This window comes from Anguilla anguilla, chromosome 2, assembly GCF_013347855.1.
Source record: "Anguilla anguilla isolate fAngAng1 chromosome 2, fAngAng1.pri, whole genome shotgun sequence".
Lineage (NCBI taxonomy): Eukaryota > Metazoa > Chordata > Actinopteri > Anguilliformes > Anguillidae > Anguilla > Anguilla anguilla.
This window is the reverse complement of record NC_049202.1, coordinates 67610605-67632141: the sequence shown is the minus strand read 5'-3', so window position 1 is coordinate 67632141 and position 21537 is coordinate 67610605. Positions and strand designations below refer to the sequence as shown.

Here is a 21537-nt window from a genome sequence, read left to right as displayed (position 1 = left end):
TCTGATAATTTCCCTACCGTTTCCATTCATAGGCCTTTGCTGTTTACACCGACACCACTTCTGATTGGCCGTGATGTGACCATGCCAAACCACACAGATTCTGAATTGTTATTACAGGCATTTAGCAGACGCTCTTATCCAGAGCGACTTACATTGTATCCAATTATTCAGCTGGATATATACTGGATACAGGTTAAGTACCTTGGTCACTGGTACAACGGCAGTGTCCAACTGGGGAATCGAACCTGCAACCTTCAGGTTACAAGAGCAACTCCTTAGCCATTACACTACACTGCCGAATTGTGACTGTTCTGTGTGTCTGAACACACTGTCCACACGGTCTGAACAGTGCAGTATAGGAACAGAACTCAGAGGGCAGGACATTGCCGTATTATGGTTGGTATATTACTATTAATGACCAGCTATGGGTTCATGAACAAATGGGTCAGGAAGCAGGGTGGGCATGACTTATTTTAACTCGGTGTATTAGCACAGACTCTCCACATTAGCCCTGTCTCTATGCCTCAACATCACAGCCAGAGGCTTTAAACTCTAATCATAGGAGCCACGTCAGGAGCAGGAAAACCCGTCTGAATTTATTATCGTCATTCTTCTACAGCGAGAGCTCCATAAAATTAATTGGCAAGCCAAGTGAAAGCAGAGATGTTTCGCCTCAATAAATATTCAGCTAAATCAGGTTCTTTGATCATCCTATCTTTGAGAAAAAAAGCTATATTGACAATTTTTTTTCTTGCTAACGATAACACAAATAAAATTTGATTTTATTTTTTTTAAATCAGGCAGAATCAGAGTCTCGAAACCGCAGCTGTCTGAACAAGCCTATAAAAAAATACTGACGAGCAAAGTATGTCTACCAGGAAGCGAGCCCCACGCTCAGAAGCATTCATTCCCTAATATTTTCTTCACAGCCCTACTCATAAAAGCTATCGTATATACAGACATATAAAAATCATAAATGGCAAAAGCAGCTGGTAGATCAGACCGGAGGCGGAGCCTGGCTCGAAGGGCCATGCTGAGGAGGGCGGAGCTGAGCCGCGCGAGCCGAACGCCAACATCGCCACTGAACAGCGTCCCATTGAGGGCCCTGCCGAGCCTGGCCCTTTGGACGCAAGCAGACGTATCCTCCCGTTGCCCCGCGCGAAGGGAGCGACTCATCAGACGCTGCCCCGCCGACGATTCCAGAACATCTACACGGCGTTCCTTGCGTTCCGAAGGCTTTGAATGTTCCGGGTCTCGATGCCCTGGTTCCGCTGCTCCAGTTCCCCAATGGGGAGGGGGTGGGGGGACGGGGGACGGGGACGGGGGACGGGGGGGTCTTTAGAGCCTGAAGATGGGCTGCGGTTCCTCTGCTGGCCTGCAGGGGGACTCTAGAGCCTGAAGATGGGCTGCGGTTCCTCTGCTGGCCTGCAGGGGGACTCGAGCCTCAGTCCTGCTCTTCCTCGTGCCCGTTCACCACGCCCGACTCCCAGCGTTGCAGGAGCTGCGTCTTCCTCCGACTCCTCGGGGCCTAAAGGGTTAAAAGGAGGAGCTGAGGAACGCAGCGTTCCCAGGCACTGCCAGTGCCTCTCATTCAAATCAATTTTATTACACGGAGGTCACCACTGCGGCTGAATGGCAAGCTGCTTGGAAGTCGTGCTCAAACTAACCACAGTGTTTCTGAATTAGCCCACAGTGTTGTGTTCTTCAATACTTAATGGTATTGCTTACGCACGAGCGAGAATGATGACACATCGGTGTGATTATTCTCACAAAACTTGCTCTGGCTGTCACATTAAGTTGCTCAATGTGAGTGAACTTGTTAGTTATTAACTAGTGAGTAACGGATCTCCTACGTCTCAATCAAAGTACAACCCACATTTTTGACACTAGACTTTTTTTATGGCTGTTTACCGAGGGAGGAACTGTGCAGTAGCATCCGCAATTGATAAGACCATATGCGTAGAACACGGCATATTACTAGGCAGAGCTTGCATTAAAACGCAATGGCCCTGAGGTCATGGAAATAGTGCGGAGGGTGGCAACAGAGCCTGAGAGCGTCCGTGTGTGTGAGCTGTACCTCAGTCTGCCCCGTCACCTCTGCGCTGGGCTGGGCCGGGGGCCAGGTCAGGTCCAGTTTCCCAAGCGACTGCCGGGCTGAACCAAGCCAAGGAATGAGAGAGAAAGGGAGAGAGAGGGAGAGGTCGAGAGAGAGATTAAAAAAAAAATGATGTTTACATTACTGACAGGCAAATGCACCTGTTGAATGGTCAACACAGCTAAAGTGTAATTACAATTCAAAACAAAGCAAGTTAAATGTAAGGGGGGGAGGGGGGCAGAGATGGAGGTTATGAATGACATAATCGTATTTAGTGGAATGGAGGAACATGGCCTGTTACCAGCAGCATGAATAGATGATAATAACCCTGTGATTCTGTGTCACAGGTGACCACGTCTGGCCACCTGTGACACAGAGGCAGCTTTCTGTGGACACTGCCCCCACATGGCCAGGGGGTGTGATGCCTCTTGACGCTATGAAAGCTCAGTGTTCAGAGTCATATGGATTCCAGGGGGCACAGGCTCTTTAACAGTAGTCTAAGGCTGTGCAGTAATTTATTCTCAGATCTAAATGACTATACGTTAACTGTGTCTCTCAACCCTGGTCCCACAGGCACACTTTGTTCCTGCTGCAAAGGACTAATTAGATTTGATTGAGCTGTGAACCTAACAATATTTTATATCTCTCGACAGTTAACCTGTTAAGTAAATGTGTTGAATTATATAAGCTGGTTTATTCTGCGTATTTCCATGAATATCTTCCCTTCTAGTCTCAAATAAGTTGTAATTAGTTGTCTATTATTCCAGGCCTAAAACCAGTTAATTGCCTAAATAATATTAGTCATCGTTCATATTGAACATTGGTTTGTATTACTAATTATAAAAGGGGCACAACAATTAGTCTTTCAGAATCAATACTATACCTTTAATTATATGTTTTGCTGAATGCAAAATGGAAAATACATATATATACACACGCGCATTAGATTATTGCAAAGCGGTATCACACCAAAATCTGCATTCACATAATGGCAAAATAAATCAGAATCAGTGTGCCCCTGCAACAGACACCAGGGGACCACCGTACTGTATAAAACTGGAATTAAATTGGGGTCAAGGTTAGGGTCCTGTGATGCCTAAATGCGCTAACTTGCACACACACACCTCTACACACACACGCGCACACACACACACACACGCACACATTAAAACATGCAGTACACGCTCCTCTCCTGGTACATTATTCAATTATATAACAGGATATGTTTCATCTCCATAGCATATCCCTTCACTCAAGAGGAAATTAATCCTCTTATGTTGGGCAGGACTCAATGGTCCCATGGTGCAAATCACAAACAAGTGCACTGAGATCAGCAACACCAGAGTGAATATAAACACACACACACACACACACACGCGCAAACGCACACGCACGCACACACACACACACACACGCACACGCACACGCACACACACGCACGCACACGCACACACACGCACACGCACACACACGCACACACACACACCAGCACTGTGTACATTTGTCAGCTAATTACACATGTTAAATCCCTGGGCTGCTGTGGGTTGAGGCGACATCTGGGGAGGATCTTAATATAGCTAATATCAGCCACATGAGACGGCCCCTTCTGCTGGGTTTTACAAACACCTCCTGCATGTGACGTCACTGAGCTGTCAACGGCCGGCTATACAGTATTTTGCCTGATCGATAATAACCTGGTGTCCTGTTGCTAAAGACCTCTAGTTCTTCAGTGACGAAGTGCAGAATTGAAGTATGAATGGCCTGTAGACCCGAAGCACGTTAGCCGTTCAGGGCTACGCAGTTTCCCCCACATCTCTGGAATGCTTTATATGCATTTTATGCAGTGAGAGGATTAACCCTCCCAGCATCCTCCTGTCACTAATGCTACGTTATGGTGTGACGTCACAGCTTGCTTTTTGCTGACATTACCACAGTACTGCTAATCTGCCGGCTTGGGATCTAGCAACAGCCCCTATATTAGATCTCAGCAAACACATCTGTTGCTAAGGTGACTCAGCCGTTGTGATGTCACCGTGCTTATTAAAGAATCCGGGAGGGGAGCGTTCAGCCCTTTCAGTCTTACTCCCTTTTTGGGATTCGGAATAAGACTGGCTTGTCTGAAATGGTTAAGATCGTACCCATCTGGTTCTGCAGAAAAAGCCTTTGCACTGCAGGTTACTTGTCCAAAATTATATTCATTCACATCCCAACCATCAGGAAAAAAAATGACAGAAATGTGGTACAGGTACATATCCCATTATACAGTACAAAAGAACACAACCAAACAGAACACTGCGTACAGTATCGACCATATTTGGATGTGCAGTTAGAAAAAAACTGTATGAAAACCACAGTGAGGCTCCTCCTGACCAATTAAATGAGGAAAATCAAGAACGACAACAACTAGCACCCAAAACAATGGGCAGAGATGTGTGCGTGTGTGTGTGTGTGTGTGTGCCAGGACCAGAGGGAGGGGAAGGGAAGGGAAGGGAGAGAATGAAAGAAATGTTCTTTTACTTTCGATGGAGTAAACAAATCAGGGAGAGGTTGCATGGATACCGAAATCTGGCCATCGAATCCAAATCCAGCCAAACTGTTCTCCTTTCTCTCTCGTAATTAACTGAAGAAAAAAAAAAAGTGTCATACTGATTGGCCAGACTTTCATCACACTTGACTCCCGGGTAAAGGCCAGGTGTTGTTGTCATTCTCTGCCCTCGAGGATGTTGACTTGAGTAACACGGGGTTGGAAGGAAAGGGGTAGCATGAGGGAGAGAGAACGGCACAGGTGAAGCCCTTATAAGCCCCGTGTGAGAGAGGAGACAGCCAGGGAATTTAACTCTGAATTTTAAAGGACTCCACACAAGAGTACTGCAGACACGGCGCTGCTTCCACGCAGACAACACCTGACACTGCGTCAGTCCCAGACCGGAGCCGGTCACCTGAGAAACTGAAACAGTGTTATGGCACAGCACTGACCTGCCCCCAGCGTGGGCCTGCAGGAGAGCTTACAGTACAGGTCTCATCAGGGAGCAGACAGACTGCCACAGAACAGTCTTCCTCCGCCCCTACAGTATCCAGCATCTGTAAACAGAATTACTGTGCGGCTTGTGACCGAAAACCTGTTCTCTGACCATTAACGCGAGGAACTTAAAGCGATAGTTCACCCTAAAAATGAATCTCTAGCATCGATTGTGAGACAGAATCTTCACTGAATGTACCTCGTCCATAGACTTCCATTGCTTTTGAAACAAGGTTTTATGGAGCCCATTTGATGAACTAATCAAATCTACAAAAAAATAAAAATAATAAAAAACACTGTGGAGAGCAGTCACTATCAGGTCAAAAGACGTTTCTCGAGGCAAGGATGAACAACATTAATTTTCAGGGTGAAATATCCCTTGAAGTGCTGTCATGGCTGCCCAGGTGTGGTGATAGAAGGAAAGGGGCGAACGTGCTGGGGCCTCGTCCTGATGGGATCCGGGTACAGAAGCCTGGGGAACCAGGCGTGAAAACTGCGCGCCCGCGTCAGGGGGGGGATAGGGTTTCGGGGTCACGCCACCGCCGTCCCAGACAAAGCAACCCACAAGCAACGCTACGCTGATTCCTCCCCGCTCACCTGAGCACAGGTAAGAGAAGACCTCGAGACAGGCCTCGCTTTCACGCTCGCCCCCCCCCCCCCCCCACCCCCGCCTCCGCCTCCCCCCGAAAAAGAAGAGACTAATTCAAACGGCAAGGCAGACGCAGGCCGTCTGATAGATCCCTGTTATTCTGCGTACATACCTCCTATTCTGGCATCGCCCTCGTTCACTTGGCTGTTTCTGCGCCGCGATAATTTACGCTAATCATTAATACGCGGTCGCAGGGGAACACCCAGACCTGGAACGAGCCCTATCTGTTCAGCGCAGCCGGCAGGGGGGCGTGCACCTCCGCCGAAGAGCCGAAATCAGGGCCCAGCGTGCGCCTCTGCTGACTGAGCCTGAGTCAGACCCCCTTTCAACCCAAAAACAGCAATTAGAGGCTGCTGGGACGAGCAGCAGTACCCCCGCGTGGTGTAATCCTTTAACTAGCGCTGAGTGGCACCCCTGTAACGAGCACCTTGGAGACGGAACCCCGCCACTGTACTTAGCGGCTAACGCCGCGCACGTGTCTGTGAGGGGCGACGGGCGGTGCCAGGGCACAAACAGGCAGCCTCCCCCATACCGGCCTGCTGACGCTGGATAAAGGCTGCTTCTCTATCCCCACTCTCCTCCAGACAGGAGTCTAGGGAACCTAACACTGGCTGTTACGACATTGCATTACAGGCACTTAGCAGACGCTCTTATCAAGAGCACAACCTTACACAACTTCATTTTATTTTTGCCCTATGGACTGTACTACGTGATAGGCCCTCATACACTAAAGATGTAGCTGAGATATTAAGACTGGGTACATCAAATTGCAAAGTAATAACAGCAATTAGTAGCGTTTTGAGTGCAGACTACATCCAAGATTCATTCTTACAGTGCCCTTTTACACTCTTTTTCACAGACAGATAAACAAACACGCACACTCTCTCTCTCTCTCTCTCACACACACACACTCAAATATGTACACACACACACACACACACAAATATGTACACACACACACTCAAAGTCAAATCAAGGTTCATTTACTTTGCAAACCAACCTTGGTAGGCCCTGCTAATTTGGTTTAGAATGAAACTTCTGCCTGTTTTCCATAGGACAAAGATCGGTAAAACACCGCAGAGTGCACGACAAGCCCAGAGCTTTCGACGTCTTTGTGAAGGAATAAGTCTTGCCAAACGGGCATATTAAACATTCAATACCACAGTAAAAGAGATATATGCACACCGGCTAGACCTGACTGCGCTCTCCAATGCAACAGACCCATCACTGTATTCATAAAACATTTACCAGCAAACGGCTGATACACCTGTTTATCTTACTGTCATAGGGCCCGATCCTATAATGAGAAGGATGGAGCAAACTGATTTAAAAGCACACTAAAAGCAGCAACCCCCCCACGGTTGTTTTTTTAACTTGCCAGGCGGGAGGCTGTACTTGCAATTAAAAAGAAACGTTATACTTTCAGTTTCAGTCATCCAGGAGGGAAGTCTGTAATTACGAGGATGGAAAAATATAATGAAGGGAACATTTTCACTTTGAAAACACTGAGCTGTAAAAATCACAAAACATGGTGACAAAGGCAGATTGCCAATGCTGAATTTCAATGGAAATAATAGGGAACTTTCAATAAATTAAAAGTACATTGTATAGATAAAAAGACTATCCAGGAGAAACAAAGAACTACACATACAAGTCCAGCACTGACCTGATGGTGTGGGGGAGGTGGTGTATGAGGGAAGCTCTGATGCAGAGAGGCCGTTTTGGGAGGGGGTGGGGCTGCGGGTCCCCGTGCTGGCCGGCCGCCCCCCTCCTGCACCCGTGGTCCCGTACAGACTGCTCCTCTGCCTCCTCAGCTCCCTCTCCCGCTGCCTCCCCTCCTGGATGTCCTGCTCCACATCAGGCCGCAGCGACATGGAGGAGCGCAGCTTGAAAAAGGGGTTCTCTCTGACCATGCTGACCTCTTCCTCCTCTTCCTCCTCTGCTTCCTCCGTTCCTTCAGCCTCCCCAACGACCCTCCGGCCCTCTCCCACGGTCCCCGAATCCACCACCGTCACGTCGTGCGCCTCAGGCAGGGACCCCGTGCCGTGGGAGGGATGCCGGAGCCCGTCCGGGTTTGGGACAGGCGTATGGAGGAACACGTTATTCTCCAAAATGATAATCTGACTGCTTGTCCCTTCGGATAGCGTGGGGCCACAGAGACCCTGATGCGTGTTGCCGAAGTCTTCGTCCCCGTAGCCTGCTGAGCCCGGCTTCTGGTCCTGCTTCTGGGCGAGCTGGTCCAGGCCGTGTCCGCTCTCCAGGACAGGCCCAGCGTTCGGGCCGTCACCCGTCTGGGACCCCGCGGCAGAGATGTCGTTGGCGGAGAAGGAGGGCCTCTTGGACAGCGGCGTCAGGCTGCCGGACGGCTCTCTCTTCTCCTGGAAGGCTTCGAACAGCTGCTTCTTCTCCCGCAGCTGGCGCACGGTGCCCTTGTCGTAGACGCCGGGCAGTTTGCCCATCTGGACCAGGACCTCCTCCCTCTGGGCCTCCACGCTGATCTCCTTCAGCATCTTCTTCCCGGCGAACTGCCTGTCCGTGCCCTCCCCCTTCGCCGCCCTGGAGGGCACGGCCCGGGACAGAACGGGCTTCCTCAGGGGGATCTCCACGAACTCCTGGGTCCTGTCGAGGCCGCGGGACCTCCGCAGGCTCTGCTCCCTCTCCACCGCGCGGCGGATCTCCCTCTCGATGGGGGTCTCGTTCAGGGGCGCGGGGCAGGCGTCGGGGTCCTCCAGGGGGGCGCAGGGCGCGGGGCAGAGCTCCACGGTGCTGCCGGGGGAGAAGTCGGCGGAGACCCCGCTGTCGCTCTGGTTGTCCTCGCCGTTCGAGGCCTCCATCCTGCTGCTTCTCCGGTGAGCCGGGGGGTTCGACTGGCCTTCCCTTCCTCCGTTTGCTTTCGTCTCTCCTCTCTGTGCGCTCTCCGCTCCACTCTCCCTCTGTTCCTCGTTCGCTTCCTCGCCCGTGTGGAGCCCTGCGACGCTCTGCTGCGCCTCTTCACCCGTTTGCTCGCTCCCTTTCTCCTCCCCTTCTCTCCTCCTCCCTGCCCACTCCCTTACAACAACACAAGCGGAGCCATGGCAGCCTGGCCTTTGACTGGCAGGCTCCAGGGCAACCGTCGCTAAGGGTGGAGATCCCTCAAACACCTGTTGCACTTCCTGCTTCTGCTGTAGCAGACACAGGCGCTGCAGCAGCAGCTCCCCCTGCTGGCTGTCTGCAACAGTGTCATGCTGCAGAAAGCCATCTTGCTGTTGTCGCTGAAGGGAAGACTGAGAGGTACCTGGGGTGCTGGCTTCCCCTTCAGGGTCCTGCCTGCTGTCTCCCTCATTGTCCCCTTCCGCTGGCCAGATTTGGCTGGCACTGGGTTCAGGGAAGTGACAAGCCTCAATCTCTCTGTCTGATCCATCTGAGGTTTCTGCGCTGATCACCTGACAAGGTTCCTCCATGGGCCACTCTGACTGCGTTACATCAGGCCAAGTGTCCTCCTGTCCTGCCCTGGTGGCCTCTCTGGTCATGGGTGGAGAGTTGACCCTCCCACTGTCCCTGTCATCGGAGTCAGAGCCAGAGCCCTCCATCCACAGCCCGCTCCCCCAGTCTTCCTGGGACACGGAACTCTGGGGGCTGGCAATGGCCTCAGTTGCTATAGTGACAGAGTTGTTGCTTGGCTCCATTGGCCTTTCGAGCGGAAAGCGATTTGTTGCCTTAACAACTCCTAAAGCACCTCAGATCTCCTCAATCAATGAACCTACAATAACGATGGCAAAAATGATAATCAAAATTAGACAAACAGAGGAAACGTACTCTTCCAAGAAAGAATTACCACAGTAAGAATTATTAAAAGATTAAAAGGGATTTAAAGTACAAGCTGTCATGCTTGTGGGTACGCAGGTTTAATCTGGATTGTATAAATGACACTCATTTTGTACAGTCCGTATTGCAGAATGCCATATGATTTATTAACAGCAGTGCGTTGATTCACTCTAGCTGTTGGATAACTCCCTGCAAAGCTCCGTCTGAGTGATGTGTGATGTGTAGGAGGGCCACGACATGGCGCATTGCTCGTTATAGACCTGAGTCAGTGTTCAGAACGTACTGTATGTATAAAACAATAAAACAAGACGGGAAAAAACCTATCATCATGTACTTGTCACAGAAAAGTCTCCAAAGGTAGCACACCCTCACCTGAGAAAATCAAGACATGACTCATGTTCAATCCAAGACTGTTTGCGCTGAGACAGAAAACCAGTGCTTAAAATACACAAGACTAAAATCATTGGTTTCCACCTTCAGCTGCAGTCAGTCTTTCTTAAGAAAAAGACAACACAGCACAGCATGCAGCACAAACAGGTAGTCTGACAGAATCTTAAAAAAAAAACCCTTGACTGATCAAATCGAGTCGAGCTGAGCCAGCAGAGTTCTTTTGGATGGGGGTGATGAGCTTTAAAATATTGGGGTGAGGCACAGTCCTTTTAGGAATTCGTTGAGAACAAGGCACACATGAGGCAGATGTGTCATTCCATCTCACACAACACTTGACAGACAAAAACCCTGCGGATTGATCAAACTGGGTTTGATGGCAGTGAGCAACAGCATCAAAAACAAGGAAACATCTGCACATCCAGAGCTAGGTGTGGGGTTAATGGAGACACACCGGTACATTTAAACAAACACGTACTTTCATGCCGCAGTTTCCTCCATTGTATTGGCAACGTTTCAATCCGATGTGGATCATCGCCATCAGGTAAGAACAGCAATACGGCACCTCACATTAAATGGCATTTATTCTACGGGCACAGCGAGTGTTTTTGAGCAATCTCCTAGAAACCAGCACAACCGCGCTGCTCAGCTTGTAATCACGGCCGTGTTCCTGCCACTCCAGAGTGGCCGGTTGTGCCGGGCCCGTTGTTAGCCCTAGCGCTACGGGCTAGGCTCCCACCCCCGCCGGGCACAGTAAGTAAGCCCCTCCTCCTGCCGGCTGCACAACCAGCAAAGCGTCCTGCTGATTCGGGGCGGACTTTAATCCGCTTAGACCTCTCAGAGCAGCTCAGAGGAGACATGCGTGACGTGTGTGTGTGTGTGTGTGTGTGTGCGCGCCAGCCGACGGAACAATGGCCCGGCTTTCATACCTGCCAGGTGACGGAGCTCTTCTCCCTGCCTCTCTCTCTCCGTCGCCCCCGGGGTCTGTCTCAGTCCCATTTTACCCTGTCTGCCTCTCCTCCCTCCCATCTCAGCATCCATATCCGTACGACTGCATTGCAGGTTAAGTGTCTATTCACCGGCCTCATTCATCGGCACTTGAGCGCCCTGAGTTTGCATCCTTCTTCAACAAGTGCTGCTTCCAGAGATGGGCTTGAGAGCCGTGGCAAAAATATTTCCACATAGCGGCTCACAGCCAAAGAACTGTCCATTAGTCAAACTCCATGTGAGCACTCTCACACAAATCAGTAGCCTACCAATATCCACTAGACTACAAGATAAGTGGAAGAAATACAATTATTATTTTTTTGCTGCAGCAGTTCTACTGTAAATGTTTCGGTTAGACCACTGATTAAAATGAAATGATAATGATTGCCTTAGTGTAACTGGGCGTTTCCCACCTGAGAATGATGCAGAAGAGGTGAAAGACAGAGATGGTGAATGTGATATCTTACAGGTAGGGTAGGATAGGATGTGCAGAAGTGAGGCAGAGGCGAAAATACAGTTTTAAAAATGCTAAAATAAATAAATAAAAATTTAATGAGATATTCTAATCATTTGATTGCCTTTCAGCGGATATTCTTCCAAACTAATTATGTTTTAAGTATCAGGACTAGAATCAGTCTACATCAGATTCAAGAAAGGACTCTTTACTCTGCCTGCTGATCAATGAACAATAAAAAATGAATCTATTTTTTTTTAAGTTAATCAAAAAAAAGCAGCTAATCCAATTATTAAAGCTACTGTTTAAAGTATGTGCACATATAAATGGTATTAAATGATAATGCACAAACAGTGTTTTTAGGAGTGCTGTGCAGTGGGATTCAACTGCGTATTTTTATGTACACAACTCTTGCTTAAAAACACGTTTTCGGGCTTCAGTACAAGAAACATTACAAAATGGGTTGTTACCTTAATTAAAATATTTATGACAACTTGGACGTTTTATTTTTCAGCGAAGGGTTTAAGGGATTCAGTGCAGTATTTTTAATGGAACAAAGTAACTTAATGTAATGTATTCCCATGTGAAGAGGAAAATCACCGTCTTCCACTGTTATTCATTTTCCTAGCATCCAATAAGGGTAGCGCAGTTCCCATCAATTTTCTAAAAAAATATGCGCTATATATATTGAAACAAGTGAATGCAAAATGACGTCCTCTCATTGTTTACCTAGCGGGCTAAAGGGAATGAAGAACGCTTGGATTTTCACCGTTACAGTATACTCAGCAGTGGAAACTGTACAGATTAGCATTTTAATCAGATTATTAAATCTCATTACCAGACAATGTGCTCACCTTCAGTTTCCTCAAGATGGCCATCCTTGCCGCCACTGCAAGTCTGACTGCTGTCCCACATTGAATTTTCTCTGTCCCATTAAATATTCTTCCTCAATATGAGGGGAAAAAAACTTTGATTCTGAATTTTGAAAACATTCTGATACCCTAGTTTCCCTTCATGTTGTCGAGTTCGAATCTACTTTTTAAACCAAGACACCACTGACAGTGTGCTATGTGGTCACTGCTGACTGCTTCATTTTACAAAGATGTTCTGCGTGATTTGTTCTGTGCCTTCTTGGCTGGTCCACAGAGACGTCGTATTGCGTCGTATTATAATTAATCTGAGGTTCAGCGATTTGTAGCCTTAAGGCGCTGCAACCGCAGTGTTCACAAAACAAATGCACTTAAATTGATTCCCCAAATAGCGCAAGACAATTAAACAACATAAGGACATTAAAAATGAATGGCGAAATTGTTTAGATGAAGAACTATCGCATTCTTTCTCTAAAGCGTTATTCACCTTTTTGAAGATCACTATTACCCAACAATTATTTCAACATAATTAGATTCAGAAAGTTCCATGGTTCAATTTCAAAATGTAGTCTTTTCATCACTTTAAACCCTTTGAAAAGCAGCTCAATTTTAGGCCAGTGTTCTAGAACTTCATTGCTTTCAGTTGCCGGTAGTGATGATCACATCGACCGTTAGAATGCAAATAAACAAACAAACAAATAAATAAATAAATATTCCAGTCACATATTAAGGATTTCACATCGCAAGGGGTTAATACGCAGACTAATTGAAAAACGTTGGACAATATGGTTCCAAATAAAGCACGACGGAGTGATCTATTGTGCTTAAGTTTGAACAATTATAGGAGACCCCGTTTAATTAACAAACGGAGTATCAAATTCGTAAAAAATCAGCATTAAACATCATCCTCATTAATTTATTAATCAAACAGAGGAACGGACATGTTTCAAAACCTGTGCAATGTGCAGTAAGTAGCCTATAGCCTACTGTCGAAATTTCAAAGATTAGCCATCCCTAATGCTACAATTTAACATGGATTTATGAATTGAACATACCTACTGAATAAGTCTTGCACCGTTGACAACACGTGATGGTAAAAGTCATGTTTACCAGCTTTATGGCTGACGACACAAGCAATTGTAAGGGTTTAAGGCGAACTCACCTGTTGAAAAAATGTTGCCTAGTTTCGGATCCTCTGGGGCGTTAAACCGACTCCCACAGACAAAAACTGCGAGGCCAACAGAAGGCGTCGGGCTACTGTAAGCTCCCTCCCCCCTGTTTACTCGCCACCTCTAAAGAGATTATAATTATTAGGCGAATATCCGCGTTTCGAAAATAGGATTTCAAGTATTCCATGGGTTTTAGGAAAGGACTTAATTGATATAATGGTTTAATTATATATACATGTTGATCGGATTAACGGTTCTATATGTGTCCCATTTAAACCCCAGCGCGAGACTTATCAGATATTATTTGATAATGGTGCAATTGCTTAATTTGTCTGTTTCATAAATGTGAACGTAATTTTTGAAAGTAGAGAATATGCAGTCTTCGTAACTTCAAGCAGCACGAGTAGGCCGAGCTACAGTGTCCTATAAATAAGATGAACTAACGTTTCTTTGATATCGAAAATGATATGCAGTTTTAGCAGCACTGAATTGAACGACTGAAATAACAAATAAAACATCCGCATGAACAGGATAGATCTGTTTGACAAGGATAGTCCAATTCAAAAGGGCAACAATCTTCCCACTGTCAATAAAACACAACACTAAGACACACACATTTTACTCCATATATTCCTATTTAATTAAAACACATTCCTTTTTTCCCTCCCACAATAACTCAACCATGAAACATACATTCTATACAACAAACCCCACCTGCCTTAATTAATGTTATATACATTAAGGTACACAGCGGTATCACAAAAATATGGCTGTGTATGTACATTTCTTTAGTTTTGTTTTGATCCTTGAGGAAATTTATTGTAACATTACAAACATGTTAAAAAACGACTTCCCATAAAAGACTGATGAAAAAAAGGTAAAATGCTCAGAAGCAATAAAAAGACTGGAGCAATCAGAATGTTGAAAACCGTAACTTACTATGCATGCCTTGACTTCAACCCAACTTAAAACCTCCATGTTGGTGATTTTATTATTTTTTTATAAGATCTACAGCTTTAAAAAATCCATTCAGATGCATAAGAACAGTAAAAATGAATGGCATTCGAAAGTACGACTGCAGCACCGTGTCACCGTACGTCCAGTAGGTGGATCTGTAGCTGGAGCTTCACCAAGTAAAAATGGCCGCACACAATAACACAGGATAGTACAGCTCATAAACAGTAGAGAATTCCCTTATTTGCTAACAAAAAAAGGGCAGATCTGATCTGAAGCATCGAGAGTTCAGTGGCCACGTCGACGGCCGCAGTTTCGCGCCTGGCACTGCCCATGATGACGCTGCGCTGCGGTTCGGTCCGCACCTCCGCCCTCTCTGGGATCAGTGTCTCAGGGCGTGCGCCCGCAGTTCCACTCATCCATTTTGGAAATTCCCAAATTCGCATGCCGGAGTGTCTGGCTTACAACTCAATGTCCCCAATACCGTGAAGAGCACAGTATGTGGGGGGGGGGGGGGGGGGGTTCCCACACGGGTGAGTCAGTGGTTACTACTGGAGACGGTCACCGTGTGAACACCACTTATGGATCTTCAAGAACGGCGGGGGAAGACAGGATGTTCTGTAGTGCACTGAAGGGGACACCTGACACGGAGAGAGAGAGAGAAAGAGAGAGAGAGAGAGAGAGAGAGAGAGAGAGCAGGACACAGGCAGAAGAGGAGAGCTGGAGACAGCCTGTACTGGTCTGGTCTGGTCTGTACTGTACTGTACTGGTCACATGACAGAGCAGCACTGGCAGGTCTTGCGTTTGGGGGTGTCCCCTCCCTCGGCCCGAGTGGGGGCGGCTTTGGAGGGGTCCAGCAGGGCCTGCTGCTCTGACGGCACGGCGGGGGTTTCTGTCGTGCCCGTTATGGGCTGCGGCTCCGAATCCTTGGCTGCCCCCGGCTTCGCGTTCCCATCCAGAGGGATGTCCTGGAACTGTCCGGCCACGGCGGCTGGAGCTGGAGACTTCGCCTTCCCCTCCGGCTTCGCCCCCTCCCCCTCCGCTTCAGGCTGGGGGGCGAGCGAGGGCAGCTCTGTCGGGTACACGGGAACCTGGGCGGCCGGGGGCTCCGTCTCCGCGGAATCGGCTGGAGGCCCCTTTTCCGCGGAATCGGCTGGAGGCTCCTTTTCCGCGGAATCGGCTGGAGGCCCCTTCTCCGCGGAATCGGCTGGAGGCCCCTTTTCCGCGGAATCGGCTGGAGGCTCCTTTTCCGCGGAATCGGCTGGAGGACCCTTTTCTGCGGAATCGGCTGGAGGCTCCACCTCGGGCGCCGGGGCCTCTTCCACATTCCCTTCCGCTTCCGTTGGGGCTTCTGCTCCTGCTTCTGCCGCCTCCTCCTCGTCTTTTGGGGCCTCTTTCTGGGGCTCTTTCTCCTGAACGCCGTCTGCGCCATCTGCAGGGTCAGGCTTCGGCACCTCTGGCACAGGGACTCCTACTGAGGCGGAGCTCTCAGCTGGGGGGGCGGAGCTCTCAGCTGAGGGGGTGGAGCTCTCGGCTGGAGGGGCGGTGCTCTCGGCTGGAGGGGCGGGTTCTTTCGCGTCGGCTTGGGGCGCTGCAGCCTCCGTGTCGGCTGGCTCGTCTCCCTCGTCCGTGACGGTCACCCGCTCTGCTCGGATGATCTCCCCCGCGTCCTCGTCTTCCGAATCCTTCCCTGGCTCCGCCTCCGAAGCAGGCGGGGGCGGTGTGGGGTCCTCCCCCGGCGTGGCCTCTGCGCCTCTCTCTTCCACACCCCCTTCTTCCTGCTTTGGGGTTTCGGCAGCGCTCGGGGGGGCGTCGGTGTCGGCCACCTCTTCCTGTTGCGGGGGCTGGGGAGCAGAATCGGCGGCGGCCTCCTCCTTGCCCTCCTGCGTGCCGTTAGGGATGACCGCCGCCTTCTCTGGCGCTGGTCCCGCCTCCTGGCCCTCCTCAGGGGTGGGCTGGGCCTCCGGCTCCCCGGTGGCCTGCGAGCTCTTGGGGCCGTTACCCAACGCCGCTGCCCCAGAGTCCACCACCTCTTCTGGAGGTGCAGGGGATGATGACGTGGTGGCAGCGGCAGCAGCATCCAGCGCTGCAATACAGAGGACACCAGTCTGAGGGTCAGAGCCTTAAACCGACTGACCTGTCAAATGCAGACCTTTCACTGGAAATGACTAAATATAAAAGCACACAGTGAAGCAGAAAGGTCAAGGGAAGTTGAAGGCTATTTCACACTCCCCGCTCAAGCCCCTCTTCTTGGCTTAACCTCTTTCTGCCCCTCAGTACAAATATCCTTTTTTTTTTAAAAAAAAAGTAGGCAACAGCACTGTTGAAGCCACTTCGAAGTGGTGTCAAGATTGTCACTTTTGTCCCAGCTGTAACGTTACTGTTATGGCGAGATGCATTGCGTTGAACGAGGACGAAATGGTAGCTAATGATTATACTCTGAATTAATAAGTATTTTTGCACTAAAGAATTCGACAAGAGAAAGTCTGATGTGCAGCACAATACTACTGATTACCCATCCTTAATCAGCTACGTTAACTGGCCGTCTTTGTAATTTCATACAAAACCATAATTATAATGGCTAATAGTATTATTGCACAAAGTAAAATTAATTTGGTTGATTCATTCGCTACCCGGAACAATACTGCGGCATACAGATCTCAAGGTCTTCAAATCGGTTTGTCTGTAGCCAACGGTAACAAAACGCGATGGAGTTCGTCAGAAAGGAAGGTTGACACGGAGGAGGCGGGGACCTCCATCACGGAGATTGGACGAGGGAAATTCCACGTCAACGACTGACTGACTCCGATCAGCAATACTTTCATGCGCTGGTCTAAAGAAAAACATTCAAGGGTGAGCGATGACAAAGTTAAGGCCCAAATGCCACACAGAGCACGAGTCGTTATGTAGACCTAAGTTGCATTTGTCAACGTTAGTAAGCTAAGTTACCGTTAGACTAGCTGTTGTAAATTGTCGTTATGGTCCACAAAACGGCAGCTAATATAGTTCTCTTAGAACTGAAGGAACCAGTTCTACAGAACCACGTCGTTAAGTACATTCAGGCAAATCATAACTTGTATGTGGCACCCGATTCAAAGCTATACGGTCCAGAGTCAAGCTGACTGAAAAATTAATAGCTAACTCCAGCTAGCAAGCATGTGGTTAATGTAAACTGAGTTGACGTTAAAATTAAACCAAGCTCCTTTAAAAGGTAACGTTAGCAGACGACAGTGCCCCTTTCTCGAAACTGCACAAAATTCTTTGGTTAACTATCTTACCTCAGAGTTTAAAGAGCGACAGGATGTGTGGAGCAGAACTTGTGTGCATAAACCGTACCTATATTAAAGTAAATTAAACTCGTTCTTAAAAATTAAAGTAATCTAAAAAAAAAAAAAAAAAAGCTCACAATGCAAAAGAGCGCCAATCATTCATCACCAGGACAACAGAGCCTACTTAGCAACACTTTCGGCATCACTGGTGTGCTGACACAGCTCTAGAGGCTTGAAAGCAAATTGCACTGCATAAATGACCCTAATAAATGAAATAAGTTCGTATTAAGTTATTTGTTATCTTAGTCTAAGTGTTCCAAGAAACAAACAATGTCCAGAAATGCTAAATATTTAGACTTTCACCACTTCCTACCGATTTAACATTTGTTAAGGGCTGGAAACAAACGCATTAAATTAACTTTAGCCTGCCATATGGTTAGAATAATATTTTCAGATTTAACTTCTCATTATTTAAAATGTATAAGCCATTTTTAAAAAGTCTTAATCCCTTGCTCATTATAAGAGATGCAAACCTTCCCTACTTGACGCAGTGCAGTTTTATTGTTACCGCAGCATTTGCCAGCATTTCAGAGGGCAGATGACTTACCAGCTGGTCGTTCATTACAGTCAAAGGTGTTTGGTTATAGCACATCACCCAACACAAAACATATATCAAAACATGCTGTATAAAACTAGCAGCTGTAGATGTATTAGACTTCAGCTGACATGCCCTTTCGTGTGCTGATTTATATCCACACCATGCCCATGGTTATGGTTGCGGTCATCAGAACATCTACAACGACAATACGCATGCGTGTGCTTCTGAAATGATGATTCGAGTCAAGGCTGCGCGCGTGCACGCGCGTAATGCCTCTCACCTGACGGCTCCTGTTGGCCGTTTTCCAGACTGGCTGATGGGGGTTCCTCGGGTGATCCACCATCTGAAGAACAGGAGGATGACACACACAGTAAGAGGGGCAGTGAGTGAGTGCATATCTTAATGATTCTGTGTAAATACGGAGCCCCCCCACTCACACGCACATGCACATGTACACATATGGGACCTAAAATCTGGAACCCCCCACCATCTTCGTTGCCAACCAAGCCAGCAGGCGTCTGAGGACTAGAAATAAAAAACCTAAGCACTAGACTTATTCAATTCTGCCAAGAAATGTGTAAATTGTGACAATCACAGAAGCTTGAAAAAAAAAGCATTTTTACAGGAGGAGTAAACTACATATTACGACAGAATTGTGAGGAGGTATGTAACAGCAGGCTAGAAGACAGTGGGGGGTGGGGGGGCGAGGGCGGTGCGGGAGTAAGTATTTGAGGCAGATTTGCTCACACCCACCTTCCTTCACTTCCTCCGCCTTGTCGTTCTGTTGGTGGAGAGAGACAGTGTTACTCGACGGCTCCACACAGAGCACCGTCTGCATTCCTACCACCTCAGCTAAACACTCACTGTCACTGACACCCTGCGCTAATGAATATTTCATGGTAGCCAGACACGGAGTAGTGGCACAGTGACCCAGCAAACAGTCCCCGAAGCAAACATTCTTGACATTTCTCTTCTGCAATCAGATACTACGCAGTTGATCCGCTAAGCCTCAGGTCTGGAAATGCGGTGAATTTCCGCTACAGTTCATTAAAAAGTCCTTTATTTCAGAATTAAAGTGCGAAACAACCAGAACGGCTGTAAAATGGGACCGCTACAGAGTAAATAAAGCTACCATTTTTAAACACAAGAGGGCCTCAGTGAGTCACGGTGTGCTGTACGATATTCAGAACCCAGTGATACTTTATGATGCCTTGGGGGTAGGCAGGAATTTGCGTGGAAAGCACACAGAAAACATTTTGACCAAGCGATTGATTTGAAAGTACACAGTACAGACACTGCAGGAACAGTCTAATTAAAAGAATCCCGCACTGAAACATGAAATAAGTAAGCTCTCTCGTTTGAATCATTATGGAGTACTTCAGGACAGAAACACACATTAAACAGGAAATATTTTAAGTACTCTTATTTAAAAGGCAGACTTGGCTTCCCCCCCCTGTTAGAATGGCTACATGCCATAGCAGTTGGTGTGTTGAAGCTATAAACAAATCTAGTTTTTTTAGAGCAAAGCAAGTGGGGCAAATGAATTAAGTGAGCAGTGCAGCATCTGTGGAAACCATCTGTATATTATGCAAAGATTTTAGATGCTTCTCTTTACACTCCAGGGTTGCTTCTCCCATGGGGATCTTTAAGAATGTGTTGTTTAAGTGATTTAGGGGGGGACTGGGGTCCCAAACATGTCTGCAGGCCCCCATGGAACCTCATTATTATGATCTTAAATGTATACGTGCACAGCATCTACAGACCTACAGAAAAAGATAATAATAGTATGCTTAGAGCTAATTGTTATGGAAGAATTACAATATAGAAATGGGAAAAGCTTAATGTTATCAGCACATATTGTGGAGGGCTTGTCTTTCTTAACAAGAAAAGGATTTCCTTTTCAAATTGAAAAGAAATACATAAGTTACTGAAGCATCAAACTGAAAATTTGAATTATTCTTTGGAAGAGTTGACATAACATACAGAAGATTTTCAAATCATTGCCCCATGTTATAGGTGTCTATTCGGTTTGTCAGTTTGAACTAGGTATATCCAGGACAATTTGAGGGGAAATAATTATGCCTGTAGATCCAGTTAATATTTAAAGGAATTTGTATAGAAAATAGGAAAGGCAGCAGGTTTCTGGTATAGTATCGCCTAAAAGTATTTGCAAATGTGCATTGTGCTTCAAGCATTTTTGCAAAGCACTCTGGGAAGTATGGTTGAGCTGGGTTCACATTCAAATCTATAAGCATTTCTTTATGGAAAACAGTCTTCCTTGGAACTGAACACAGTGCTTATAAGTTCTCGTCTGTAGTGCAGAACAACATAAAAACATGAGTGAAACTATCAGTTGTCCATGGGTAAGAAACAACATTGAGAGTGCTGATTTTGGATGTGGAGTGGACCTTAATTAATTAAAAAGGGGTTCTTAAAAGGCACTGCTGGGCTACAGAGTGCGGTGAGGAAGAGTGGTGGTTGAGGGATGAGAGTCTGATCCAGTGGCTACAGGGTTTCGGTGTTTACACAAATTCTCACTAAATGAACCTTTAGTCCCTGATTTTTCTGCAGGTGCTAATTAAAAATCTCCTTATGGGGTTCCCCACACAAGACATAATCTATCCAGGTAACAGAGGTGACTGCTTCGATAAAGGAAGTGTGTGCCGTCCTGAGCTCTTACATCCTGCTGATCCTCTTTCTCTTCAGCCTTCTGCGGACTCTCCTGCGGCCTGATACACACAGAGACACACGGACAGCGCATAACTCTTCAGAGCAAACACACACACTGTGACTCATAGAGGTGCAATGGTGAACGCTGTCTCTCCGGCCTGCACCTTTAAATCTTAGGTAGACTTGTGGCGAGAAGGCTACAGGTCAGGCGGGGGTCAGTGTAAGAGATAGCCTTAAAGCCGATCTTATTCAGCTCCAGTTGTGGGGGGATGTAGGGGGGATTTGAGTATAGGACGAGGGGTGGAGAGAGGGAGTGAATGAGAGGCGATGGGGTGGTGAAAGGGAAGCGCTGGGATCTTACTTGTCTGTTTGCGCCTCTGCCTCCTCAGTGGGAGAGCTTAAGACAGGAGAGTTGGGCCCTGGGCTGTCAGGGCTGGTGGGGTTCGCGTCCATTAGCCACTGGTCCCTCAGGGACTTCCTCTGTGGAAGAGAGAGAGAAATGATCACACACACACACACACACACACGCCTTCACTGTCACTACAAAGCGACTCAACACACACCAGCATATTTACCGCACACACACTCACAAGCATGAATATTTAACATTAGA

General features: G+C 47.5%; 2 protein-coding genes across 6 annotated transcripts in view; both read right to left on the bottom strand.

Moving 5' to 3' along the window:
* Positions 1-1308: 1308 nt before the first annotated feature.
* si:ch211-207j7.2 lies at positions 1309-12475 on the bottom strand. 2 transcript variants are annotated; one of them, XM_035402852.1, is made up of 5 exons: positions 12250-12475; positions 7430-9502; positions 2078-2154; positions 1426-1528; positions 1323-1375 (listed from the first exon to the last, which is right to left on the bottom strand). In XM_035402852.1, exons 2-4 carry the CDS (start codon positions 9426-9428, stop codon positions 1445-1447), a joined length of 2160 nt encoding a protein of 719 aa, XP_035258743.1. In that variant the 5' UTR covers positions 9429-9502; positions 12250-12475; the 3' UTR covers positions 1323-1375; positions 1426-1444. The 2 variants fall into 2 exon arrangements, with proteins under 2 accessions (XP_035258741.1, XP_035258743.1); XM_035402850.1 differs by having other exon boundaries at positions 1309-1528.
* Positions 12476-14049: 1574 nt separating this feature from the next.
* palm3 (paralemmin 3) overlaps positions 14050-21537 on the bottom strand; it is a 33801-nt gene continuing 26313 nt past the window's right edge. For 3 of the 4 annotated variants that reach the window (XM_035405499.1, XM_035405497.1, XM_035405498.1), the window contains exons 4-8: positions 21286-21404; positions 20935-20983; positions 19008-19035; positions 18535-18597; positions 14050-16473 (exon numbers count right to left, since the gene is read on the bottom strand). In XM_035405499.1, the coding sequence (XP_035261390.1) occupies positions 15158-16473; positions 18535-18597; positions 19008-19035; positions 20935-20983; positions 21286-21404 (1575 nt within the window). In that variant the 3' untranslated portion in view covers positions 14050-15157. The remainder of the gene's footprint in view (positions 16474-18534; positions 18598-19007; positions 19036-20934; positions 20984-21285; positions 21405-21537) is intronic. The other variant, XM_035405500.1, reaches the window with a different exon arrangement.